At 46.4% G+C, this 13,287-nt stretch overlaps 1 protein-coding gene across 1 annotated transcript; it reads right to left on the bottom strand.

The window, feature by feature from the left end:
• Window positions 1-11,156: 11,156 nt before the first annotated feature.
• LOC142768282 (uncharacterized) lies at window positions 11,157-11,780 on the bottom strand. The gene has a single exon (XM_075870239.1). The coding sequence runs from the start codon at window positions 11,778-11,780 to the stop codon at window positions 11,157-11,159; it is 624 nt and encodes a 207-aa protein (XP_075726354.1).
• Window positions 11,781-13,287: the final 1,507 nt, after the last annotated feature.

A 13,287-nucleotide genomic window follows, 5' to 3' on the forward strand; every position in this document is an offset into this window, starting at 1 on the left:
CTGTTAGACTAGCTTCTTTTGCTGTAAGCACTGCTGCCCTCAGGTTGTTTGTGATAGTCCTTAGACATGCCAACGAACGCTGAGCTGGCGAAAGAAATCGAAGTGTTTCAAGTTGAAATGGCCGAGATGCGCGAAAGTATGAAGTTACTGAATGAGATCTGTGAAGGCGCGAAAAAGGAAAACGAAATTTTGATCAAAGAAAACAAGTCTCTGAAGGTTAAAAACAAGGAGTTGGCTAAACGCCTAAGCGAACTTGAACAGTATTCACCCTCTAACAACGTTGAAATAAGAGGTGTGCCTGTCCGAAAGCATGAGAACTGCCTTCAGATCGTGCAGGAAATCGGGAACAAAGCAAAATGCCCTGTCGCGGCAGCGGACATTGACATCGTTCATCGTGTCCCCGTCAAGAAAGGAATACCACACATAATTGCTCGATTCTGTACAAGAGCCAAGAGGGCCGAATTCTGTGAAAAAGCACGGAAGGCACGTTTAAACACTTCCAACATTGGATTTCAATCTCAAAAAGATGAGCCCATTTTTATCAACGACCACCTCACTCCAGAAAAAAACGACTGTTCGCGCAGGCTCTGACCCTAAAGAAAGAAAAAAACTGGAAGTACCTCTGGACAGACAACGGTATTATCAAGGCTAGGAAAACCGACAACAGTAAAGTGCACCGCATCGCTGACACGGATGACCTAACAATCATATCGTAGGCCTGCCGACTGATTAAGGAACACTTTTGGTTTCATTATGGCTTCTAATATGCTCTCTTGCGCTGAAGCAAAACATCTTCTTGAGCAAACACCCGCATTCTCGCTCGTGCATTTTAACACTCGTAGCCTTCGAGGGCATTATGACGACCTTGTAGCCTTCCTTTCCATTGTCGAACACTCATTTTCCGTAATTTGCCTATCAGAAACGTGGCTGTCGGCAGACGAAGGGCATCTGTATGCTTTGCCAGGCTATGAATCCGAATATTGTCACCGTGTCACAAATCCTGGTGGCGGATCTGCAGTCCTAATAACTTCATCAATACCATACAAACGCCGTCAGGATCTGTTTTTTGACATTAATTGTGAGTCTGTTTGGCTTGAAGTAGAATCTTCTGCTCTGCCATTGAACAATCGTCATACAGTCATTGCATCCATCTACCGTTCTCCCTCATCCTCGAATTCCGAGTTTTGCGTGCAGCTTGAAAGAATCCTTGCTACTCTAACCCTGGAAAACAAAAACATTATTATTTGCGGTGACGTAAACATAAATATCCTTGATACTAACACTCCAGTTTGTTTGGAATATGTTCGCTGTTTTCTTAGTTTTGGCCTACAATCTCTGATTCACTCCCCGACTAGATGTGATATGAATGGGTCTAACACATTAATCGACCATGTACTGTCAAATATCTTTGCTGATTCGAAGTCCGGGGTTATTGACTATTTATTCACCGACCACTATCCTGTATTTTTCTGTCTTGATGCCTGTATTCCCATAAAAAATAAGCATAATACCAAGACAGTATTCAACTCAGCGGAATTTGTTGAGATAGTGCGTAATGCTAACTGGGACTTTGTAGCACAAGAAGAATGTGGCGAGGAAGCGTTTAATGAATTTTCGGCAAAAATAAGCGCATTCATTGCAGAATGCACAACCACAAGTACCGTCATACATTGGTTTCGCACGCCTAGAAACCCATGGATAACACCTGGTCTCTTGCATTCCATATCTAAAAAGGAAAACATGCGAAGGAAATTAAAATCTCAGCCTTCAAACAGCTCTCTAAAAACGCGCTTAAAAAGATATTCAAATCTACTTTCAATGCTGCTCAAGAGGGCCAAACGCGAGTATTATGAAAAACAAATAGATAAGAACGGTAATGATACCAGGAAAAGCTGGCAGCTAATAAAAAAATTCTTGAACAGCAGCGAGACCACATGCTTATCAAAAATAACGGTTGACGGACGTTCCCTTACCGAGCCACTCGATATCGCTAATGCTTTCAGTGATACTTTTGCATCAAATTTTCCCGATTCACTAGTTGACCTTCATTTTCCCATTCTATCTCGTTCACATCAGTCTTTTTATTTACGTCCTACATCTGCAGACGAGGTCTTTCAAATCATGTCATCTCTTAAAACCAAAGGGCCAGGCTTAGATTCCATTCACCCGTCTAAGATAAAGCTCGTGGCACGTGAACTGTCTCCTATTTTAGCTGAAATAATTAACAAATTGTTCAAAGCAGGTGCATTTCCTGATGCTTTAAAGGTAGGAAAGATAACACCTGTTTTCAAAAAGGGCGATCGTTTGTCAACTAATAATTACCGTCCGATTTGTGTACTTCCTTTCTTTAGCAAAGTAATTGAAAAGCTTTTTTACTTGCGTTTGATGTGCTATCTGCTTAAATTTAACCTACTCTCTCCCCACCAATTTGGTTTTCGACCTGACTACTCGACAGAGCTCGCCTTGCTCAGCTTTACTGACCGAATTAAACAAGCCATAGACAATGGATTACTTACTGGGGCAGTTTTTATTGATCTCACGAAGGCTTTCGACACAATTAACCACCGGATCCTTCTGTGTAAACTTGAATCTTTCGGAATTGTGGGTCCCGCTTTGCAGTTCATTCGCAATTACTTAACAAATCGCTCACAGGTAGTTTATGTCAATAACATTGCGTCATCTTCTAAGCCAGTTACCATGGGCGTCCCTCAAGGTTCAATCTTAGGCCCTCTTCTATTCCTACTTTTTATTAACGACCTACCTAGTTCCCTTAATCATACTAACTGTCTTCTTTACGCCGATGACACTACTATTTTTTCATCCCAGAAAACAACTGCTGAACTTGAAAGTAGCTTAAACTCCGATCTCTGTAATATTTATCAATGGTGTGTTAACAATCATCTTTATATGAATCCCTCTAAAACTACATTTGTGGTGTTTTCATCCGCACAGAACACATTTCCCTCACCAGTTTCCGTATCTCTTAACAACCATATTATTTCCGTATCGGATCATGTGAAGTTCTTAGGCGTAATACTAGACAAGCATTTGAAATATAACTATCATGTACTCTCAATATTAAAAAAGCTTCTTTTGGCATTCATGTTCTCATTAAAGCCCGCCCTTATTTTCAGTCACGCATTATTTTATCATTATACTATGCATATATTCATAGCCATCTTTCCTATTGCATTTCATCCTGGGGTAATACATATGCCAGTCACCTGGAGCCCCTTCTACATCTTCAGAAACGGGCACTACGTCTGATCGCCTTCGCTCCATTTCAATCGCCTTCTACGCCACTCTTTATTTATTTTTCCGTGCTTCCAATTAATCTTTTGTTCACTCTAAAGTTAGCTATATTGATGTACCGCCTCATTTATCATGGTCTATGTGTTTCAGGGCTATCCACACAACATCTTGTCAATACTAATAACACCAGGTTTTCAGCCTGTCACAATTTCCTTCTCCCTAAAATGCGTAGCAATTATGGAAAACTAACTCTTAAATTTACAGGTGTATCCGTATGGAACAACATACCACTTGAAATAAAGTTATGTCCCACATTCTATTCGTTTCGCAAAATGTTTAAAGAGTACCTAATCACAAAACGTGTTTTCTAAACTCTGCCGTCGTGCCTCACTCCTAATTTTAGTATTTCTTTTACTCACTATACCACTTGCTGTTGCACAGAACTTTTCTTGCCTTGTTATTATAAAATTTTAACCATTCTTTGTTTAATTCGTACAAAGTGTTTTTCACTGCTTGCTGCATTGTTATCGCAATTTACTTATTCTCTAACGGAAGTCCCCCCGACAGTTTTCTAACTTCGGGACCTCCTCTGTACTGTAGAATTTTATTCATGTAATGTATGCATTCCTGAAATAAAGTTTGATTGAAGATTGAAGATTGAAGATTGTCTCCCATTGTCGTCGTTTTCCCATGCTCTGTCGCCAATGGAGTCTTGAACTCAGTGACGCTCATCAGCAGTTCAATCTGGGCAACCATCATTTTCTTCATTTTTTCTTTGACCTTGCATTGCCTACACCTCGCGTCAGCCTCCTCTTCATTCGATTCTGCACTTGGGTTCATTTTCAAACCCACCCCGCATCCTGAACACTTTACAGCCTTATTAACCATGTGTTTCTGTCACCAATTGTCCTTATGACTTGTCTCACTCGATAATTACAAAACATGATCTCTGCCCTACGAGAAGGGAAAGTCTAAGCTCTACTACAAATTTTCTTGTTCAAAGTACGTGCACCTCCCCCACGGTGTGGCAACAAAAAAAACACAAAAAAACAAACACACACTTACGCACAAACTAGTAAATACTTGGTGACTGACCCCCGAAAAAGCAATACAATGTAATAAGTGCTACAAAGGTTTTAAATGCTGCCTAATTAATTATAACGGCAAGCTCAAAACATGCAAAACCACTCATCTGCGCTATCAATTGGGAGCGCTCACAAAACACGTCCATTCACCGTGCCAGACCGTACAAGGACCCATACAAGCAACGCCATCTATTGAGCAAATAGACTAGAGGTGTTTATATACTACATACAGAAGAGAGAACGACCCATGGCCTAAGGAGCTTCGCCCATACAAGAGCCAACCACTAAACTAACGAGCACAGGAAACGAAAAAAAATCATATCTACGGATTGAAGGATGAATAGTGTGTTGAAGGTCAGTGGGTTTCATTGGTAAACAATGAATCGTCCGTCCATCCTTCCGCTGGCGGCGTTTGTCTGTCCATCTGTACATTCGTTCGTCTGTCTGCCCATTCCTCCGTTTGCCTTTCTACCTGTCTATTTGTCCATTCGTCCATCTATCCGTCTATTCTTCTATCTATCCGTTCGGCAATCCATCTAGTGAACAATCAAACGACCGCCATATCGCACCTCTTCACCATATGTTCATCATGCACAAGTACCGGTATCTAGCGGCATCCCAAGAACTAAACGAGAGGTGGCTGCCTAATACATACATTGAGGACGCACAACCCCCGGCCTAAGGAGCTTCGCCCCTAAAAGGAGACAGGAAAGCGGCTGGGCTGCCAACTGTTTATTCACGTACGTGAGGCTCAAATATATGAACTACTGTGGACAGATGGTCATGGTAGAGCAAAATGCGCAATCACTGTATTCATTATTCGCACCAAACTCACTCAAGATTGCAAAACCCGAGTGGAAGTGATAATGAACGTGAGTGAGTACCGATGTGTTTGACTTCGCTCGAGTATAATGTGAGTGATTACTGATAACTGTGTATAGATGTCCTTGTATTATTATTTTTGAATTTTCCGACTATGAATGCGAGTCAGTAGTCTTGAGCCTCAGTAGAGGTGACTATAAATGTACTGATCAAGGTCATTGAAATTTGAATGAACACGAGTGATTACAAATTAGCGTAATGTTAGAAAGTGGCTGAATACTAACTTGTACGTGTAAAGTGAGCAAGTCCGTCAGTACCGGATGACTGTGGATTGTAATGAAAATGAAGGTCAATGAGCCCAGACGAGCGTGAATATAAAATGAGGTGATTGGAGTTTAAAAGCATTCTCGACGCAACACGCCATACATATGCACACATATCCACAAGTAATCCAGAGTAATCCTCAATCAAAACATTCTTAATACTTTTGATCCTGGTCCTTGTGACAGCTCCCGCTTTTTTGGTATTTAAGTCAAGACACATGCCCAGACATACCAGTTAATCTGTATTATGTCTCTAATAGCGAGATAGTACCTAATAAATTTGAGTTCACCTTTTGCACTATTTCAACAATGTGTGCGATCGCTAGCAGATGCCGTGAGATGAAGTGAAGCTAAATCAGCTTGCTCTTGCCGATATGCCCGGAAACAATTTCGGCACGGTGAAGCAGACGTCGGCAATCTTTTCTCATGTTGAATCTTGAAAGCATCCAATATCAGTTGTGGGCCGCTGAAGTGCAGTGAGAGGACTGGAAAGTTAAAATGTTTATTACAGAGAAAAAAAATGAAATAGGCTCTTGAAGCACTAGAGTGGGGCCCCGATTTCAGGGCTCCACTGGCCTCAGCAGCCCGCCGCGCCTGGTCCAGTAGCGCCCCTTGGGTCTGCTTTTCTTTGCTGGTGAGCAAGGTCTCTCACTGGTATGTCGTGATTTCTTTCTCTATTACCAGAGGTGTAATAACTTCGGCTTGCCTTAGCTCACATTTCCTAGTAATGTGGAGAAGTGTGCAGTCCTCCACAACGCGGGCTTGAACCAGCGTAAGCGGCTAAGTGCATCGCATGTTTTAAACGCAGGTTCTGATATGTATTTGTCTGCACGTGGTGCTATTAATGCGCTTGTTTTACACTCAGCTGAGAATGGGGCGGGGAGTACAGCCAGCGTTGTCGACGCTGGTGTTCTAAGATGTCTCGAGAAGTGTTGGGAGCCTGGAGTAGCAGACAGGCATCTGGACAGGAGACAGTCGCTCAGTGAATAATAGCTCAAGCTGCACTGTTCGCTCTATTGTTACCCGTTTCCGCTATATGTCCGGGGCACCACATGATGCAGCTTTCCTGGTCTAGAGGTGCACCTGAGAGGTGAGCGACGCACCCGGGTAAGCAGTGTATCCAGAGAGCCAAAACCTGCTTTGGGACTTTTAGGCACTGTAAGTATGCGTAATTGCTACCTGCTAGTTTTAGAACGATTGCACTGGCTGCAAGGTAAAATTTAAAAAATGATATTACCACCCCCCCCCCAAATTTTTTAAAAACCACCTAGTCTGGGTGTCCTACTCACACCATACATGGTGCCAGTTTTTTGTATACTGATGGCGCACTCAGAATACATAATTTTCTGAATGTTGGGGTTTTAGTAGACCAGAGTTAGCAATTTGCAGAAATATGTACCCATTGAAAACTCCGTTCCTAATTCAAGCATGGACGTCTTAGAAACAAAATCTGAGAGCTACTGATATAATATTGATACTTATATAAAACTGTCGCTTCGGCACAGCTGAAATGGTACCCGGAAGGAGGAAGACGCGAACGTCGTTATTGGGGGTTGGTCTGTCAAGCTTCCCCCGTTGGCCTGCATGACTATGCGCTCTTTAAGCCGTTAGCAAGACCCGCTGTCGGTGAATAAATCTTCCCCGTAACATCTTTTGGTGGAGGTGCTGGCTCTTCACATAACCCGACTCTGGAACTCTACAGTGGACGCCAGCTTTGTCCAGCTGCGATAACCATAACCGGCACTCAGGCCTCGCCATCCGCGCCCGCTCCATCACCTGTAATCCCCCCCCCCCCCATCTTCTTGACCCAGGCACGTTTTCCGGGACGGGCAGCACGGACGTCGAAGAATGGCTCGCATCATTCGAGCGCGTCAGCAAGCACTACAATTGGGACGAGACGCTTATGTTGGTAAATATTCTATTCTACCTACGGGGTATGGCATGGGACTGGTATGAGACGCATGTAGAAGAATTAACCAGCTGGGACACATGCAAGCAAAAGCTTCGCGACTTGTTCAGTCGGTCAGTTGCTCTTCAGATGGCAGCCAGGCAGGAACTAGCGCCGCGTGTTCACTCATCGACGTAGTCGTACGTCACGTACATCCAAGACGTTCTGGCACTGTGCCGGAAGACTGACAAAAACAAGTCGGAGGCGGACAAGATTAGCAACGTGTTGAAAGGCATTGCTGATGATGCTTTCAACATACTAATGTGTAAGAACTGTACCACGGTCGACTCCCTTATAACACTCTGAAAACGTGGTTCCGAAACCACAGCACGGTTTAATAATGCATCTCCGCCATTGTTTCAACTACTTCTTTTTTTCTCCTCGGCAGACTACCCACTACTAGCTTATGTCCCTAGTGTGTCATGCCAGAAGAAGAAGAAAAGTGTGCCACAGATAGGCCCCCCTGCAGACAAGTGGCCGTGGGCACTTGAAGAAAAAAAAATGATCAGACGGAGCTTGTCAGATTGGGTGCCGGCTTGATCCTTTCAATGCAGACTGTGGCTTCATGCCCATTACGCAGCATTGTAAAATGATGTTCAGAACGCTTGATGACTGGGAAAGGATCGTCATAGCGAAGCTGAAGAGCACGGCGAGACGCATCGACACGAACAAAAACGTGTGAAGATGTCTAGGTTTGCCGGAAGAAAAACGTCGTTCTTAGTGTGAGCTGAAGTTGGTGATGGGCGAAAGTTTTGCATGAAGATCCGCCGACGCTGGATGAAACAAGATGGATCCGAAACACTCTGCGTAGTAACGGGGCTAACGAGGTCACCAGGCAAACGGAGTGTGCAGCCATAAACCATTTCGGCTACAGAGCAGGCAAGTTCTGGCCGAAGTGTTGAACGCTGGCTGAGAAGCACGACAGGGAGTTGTGATACCAATCTTCGGCGTGGGGCTGCGAGGCGAGTGCTGCTTTTAGATGACGGGGGAGTCTCTCCACTAAGCCATTTGATGCTAGATGATACGCAGTTGGCGAATGCGCGCACAACCCAGTAGAGATGTGACAGAGGTGAAAAGCGCTGACTCAAACTGTCTGCCTCGATCAGTAGTCACCGTTGATGGTACACCAAAACGGCTGATCTAGGTAGCAAGAAAGGTACGAGCAACTGTTGCTGCCATGATGTCAGGCAATAGAGCTGCTTCAGGCCACCTAGTGTACCTGTCAATACACGTAAGCAAATACGTATTTCACCGACATGGAGGTAATGGCCCGACAATGTTCAAATGAATGGTGTCGAAACGTGCATCAGGGAGAAGGAATTTTCCCCATGGAGGCTTGGTGTGCCGTTGCACCTTGATATGCTGACATGCTCTGAAAGTGCGAACCCAGTCACGAATGTTAGCGCGTATGCGCGGCCAGACATTAACCAGTGACCAGATGTTGCGTAGCTCTTGTGTCTGGATGCCAGATGAAGTGGAGGGTGTCAAAAATAGCACGACGAAGCTGTGAAGGAACATAGATACGAGTGCATTTGTGTGAAACATCGCACCAGAGCGTAACGTCGTTGTCGGGAAAGTTGACTTGTTTCAGTCGGAGGGAAGTAGAGGATCGGAGTCATGGAAGCTCATTGTCTAATGCCTGTGCCTCCGCGAGCGAGGACAATGAAAGGTCGGTGGTGCCTGTCATGGCATTGATGGTAATACGACTGAGAGCGTCCAGTGCACTGTTAAAGCTGCCTTTTACATAACGTATGTCTGTGGTTAATTCGGCAATGAAAGAAAGGTGTCAAAGTTCTCTAGGAGTGTGCGTGGCACTGCAGTAATGTAAAGCCGAAACAAGGGGCTTATGGTCGGTAAGAATGGCAAATTGTCGCCCTTCAGGGAAGTACCTGAAATGCTTCACCGCAAGGTAGACCGCAAGGAGCTCCCGTCCGAAAGTACTATATCGGGGCTCAGTGTCGCGTAACTTGCTTGAAAAGAAGGAAATCGGAGCCCATGCACCATTGATCCATTGATGAAGAACGGCCCCAACTGCTTCTGAAGAAGCGTCCGCCATGAGGCTAGTAGGAGCTGTTGGTGAAGGGTGGTGCAGGAGGGCGGCCTGAACGCGCTTGGTCTTAACAGCAGCAAAAGCTTGATCCGAGACCGTGTTCCTGGGAAGTGCGGCTGACTCGGCTTGCGACGTCGAGAGCAGTGTAGAGCATGTAGGGATGAAGCGGCGATAAAAATTGACGAGTCCGAGAAAACGTCGTAGACTGCGTATGGACGTGTGAGGCGGGTACTCGAGGCTAGCTTGAACCTTGTCAGGTAGAGGAGTGACACCATCTTTAGTTATCTGATGTCCGAGGAATGCTATCTCCGAGACTCTAACCTGACACTTTTCTACATTGATGACAAGGTCGTAATCACGCAGTCGAGGGAAAAGCTGACGTAGTTGTGTCTTGTGCGTTTCAGCGTCCTTGTTGGCAACGAGAAAATCGTTGATATAGTCGAAACAAAACGGCAAGCCTCTTGTGACTTCGTCTATAAAACGCTGAAATGTCTGAGCTGCGTTTCTCAAACCGAAAGGCATTCGTAAATACTCTTGGAACCGAAATGGGGTAATTATTGCAGTTTTGGGAATGTCAGAAGGCTCAACGGGGATCTGCTGATAAGCTTTCACAAGATCAATCTTCAAGTATACAGTTCTGCTGGTTAAAAAGGCAGTACAGTCCTCAGTCCTGAATATTGGGTAATGGGTATTGATCTGGAACGGTGACTGCATTGAGAGCTCAATAATCACCACAGGGCCGCCAGTCATTGTTCTTATTGGGAACCATGTGTAGCGCCGACGACCACGAGCTTGATGACGGACGAATAATTTGCAACTATAACATATGCTCAATCTCGTTGCGAGCAATTCGAAGTTTATCAGGGCCAAGTCTGCGAAGGCGGCAGTGAACCAGTGGGCCTGTGGTAACAATGCAGTGGGTCACAGTGTGCTTGGTGGTCTTATTCATGGGAGACTGCGTTGTAATCTCTGGAAACTCGTTGAACAGAGCTGTATATGGTGACGTGGGCGGTTTCACGTAAGTGGGGTTTAGGGCCGTAGCGCGTGAGAGAAAACTATTGACCGATAGGCCGGTATAGCTATCCACCAGGCGACAGCGGTTCATATCCACGAGCAGACGAAAATGCCTTAAGAAATCGGTGCCTAAGATTGCGTAGCCTACGTCTGCTATCCAAAATAACCAATGCAGTTTTCTCTTGAGACCGAGATCAAGGGTCAAAGACTTCTGTCCGTAAGTTGTGATGACCGAAGAATTGATCGCTTGTAAAGGAGTTGACTTCTCGCGAAGGCGCTGGTCAGTTTGGGACGCCGGAATTATGCTGACTTCTGCTCAAGTGTCTACCAGCAAGCGCAGACCTGTGGTTCTGTCGGTTATGTGGAAGAGGTGGCTTGATGCTTGGCCTTGATCGCCCGCCGCTGTTATTGACGATCGGCCGGAGCGTTTCTTTGTGCCATGAGCAAGGTGACACACATCTGCTAGCCGCGGCACGAAAACGCCGGTGATAATAGCATGTGTTCTGCGGTGAAAAGCAGTGCTCCGGCTGGTGGAGCGGTCATTGCGGAGCACCCAACGTTAGAGGTGGTCGATGTATACGAGGCTGGTGATTTAAGTTGCGAATGCTCAGCAATTGTAGACGCAAGTTGGCGACTTCAGCTGCGAGATCTTTTACCGTTTCTCAAAGGGAATCTGGTTCTGAAATCAGAGAAGTGTGGGCAGCGTTAATGACTGACGGAGCAACATCCATCATGTCATCGACCATTTCTGCCAGCTCCGACAGCGGCTTATCCTGAGCTGTAACAAGAGCCATTCGCATGGTAGGTGGAAGATGCTGTGGAAACAACTCACATAGTATGGATGTTTCCGAGCCGTACGGCTGGGTTCCAAGCAGGTGCTGCAGGTTACGTAGAAACTGTGTCGGACGGCGGTCTCCGAGCTCTTCATCGCACATAAGTTGCTGAATGCACCAATGCTTAGGCGGAACGAGTCGGTGAAGAAGAGCCTGTTTGACTGTCGTATATGGAGTGTCCCATAGCGGGCCCACGAGGATGTCGCATATTTCGGAAATTGCCTGTGGCGGCAACGCTTCAACAAGGAGCTCACGCTTGCGAACTTCTGACGTGATGCGATGAATGCGGACCTTGTTCTCGACTTGAATGAACCATAAGGAGGAATTGGAAAGGCACAGTTGTGGTATCGTCCTGGTAGCAGTACCTCCAACAACACCTAAAGAGGGTACATGGCCGGGTGCAGTGGCAGCGGTACCAGGGCTGAGGCTGGCGGGATGCTCACGCTGCTCCATGGAAGGTCGCGTTCGTAGTCCGGGTCACCAATAAATATAGCACTCAGAAAACATGGTTCCGAAAACACAGCGCGGTTAATTGCATCTCCGCCATTGTTCCAACTACTTCTTTTTTTCTCCTCAGCAGACTACCCACTACTAGCTTATGTCCCAAGTGTGTTGTGCCAGAAGAAGAAGAAAAGTATGCCACATCATCATATCTGAATGCCGATGATTTGAACAAGCTAAAAGCAGGTGAATAACCCACCAGTTCACGAGACTACCAAGCACCGTTGCAACATCATCTTTCAAGGATTCTGCGGCACCCCGTTCATTTGCGCCTCCTGCCAACATCCCAAGGATTGTTCGCCAGGAGCTGGAGGCCATCGCACCCACTTCCTATCAGCCCCCTGTGCAAGACAACTGGGCAACATTTTCGCTTATTCAAGCCATCATACGTCAGGAGTTTCCTAACCTGGGCGTCCAGGTTCCCCAGCCCAGCAGGATCATGCCGCAGCCCGTGAGCTCTCCCGCCCACAACGCTGACCACCACTCTGCTCCACTTGTCGCTGCGGCAGCTTCAACTGCTCGGTTTCTACCACGCTACCGAAATCCATCGGAGTGGCGCACGCACGATGATCGACCCATCTGCTTTTCTTGCTGTCGAGTTGGGCACATCTCCCGCCAATGCCGCCACAGGTGGTATTTCAGGCCAACCTTTCAGAATGTCGACCGCCGTCAGGACCATGAACACTATTCGCAACCCGCTTTTCCGGATGACCATCTTCAGCACCCTTCAGCTCGCCATTTATCTCCACGCTCCGAACCGTCCTACGCTGACGTCGCCCAAAGAACCTGGTCTAGCCGCTCGCCGTCACCTCTGGGTCGGCCGTCACGCTCCCCTCAACGCCGCCGCTCTCCGTCTTATTCTGGCCATTCCCCGGGAAACTGACGAGTGCAGCTCCTGGAGGTGGTGCTGCGTTGACGACTCGGAACGAGAATCCTCAACTGGCTATAAATGCAAGACGCACTTTACTTCGAGTGTTCGTTCATGGACACGCCATTACTGCTCTAATTGACACTGATGCCCAAGTATCTGTTTTGAGTGCAACTCTTCGATCTCACCTGAAAAAGGTTCTCACACCTGCTATGTTCTCTACTGTTCGAGTGGCCAACGGAAGTCGAACATCGGTGCTTGGCATGTGCACTGCCCGCGTTACTGTTGCCGGCTACCACACTTCCGTTATTTTCGCAGTCTTTGATGCTCGCCCACACGACGTCATCATTGGCATTGAATTCTTAACCTCCCACTCCAACCTCATCGATTGCTCGACAGGTATCTTACGGCTCGAATTGCCTTTGTGCACCGATTCCCCTTCTCCAAGTCGCACTCAGCTACGATCCGTGGAGTCTCTACGGCTACCACCCCAGACAGCTATTTACATTCCTGTGTAACCCTTTCCATCCGTTGCTGATGGAGACTATCTGGTGGCTACCCTGATGGATTTGACCCTTACGCACCACATCG

Source organism: Rhipicephalus microplus, chromosome 8 (assembly GCF_043290135.1).
Source record: "Rhipicephalus microplus isolate Deutch F79 chromosome 8, USDA_Rmic, whole genome shotgun sequence".
Classification (NCBI taxonomy): domain Eukaryota; kingdom Metazoa; phylum Arthropoda; class Arachnida; order Ixodida; family Ixodidae; genus Rhipicephalus; species Rhipicephalus microplus.

Coding starts and splice junctions, on each gene's coding strand:
- LOC142768282 (XM_075870239.1), bottom strand. CDS start 11,780: ATGGAGCAGCGTGAGCATCCCGCCAGCCTCAGCCCTGGTACCGCTGCC.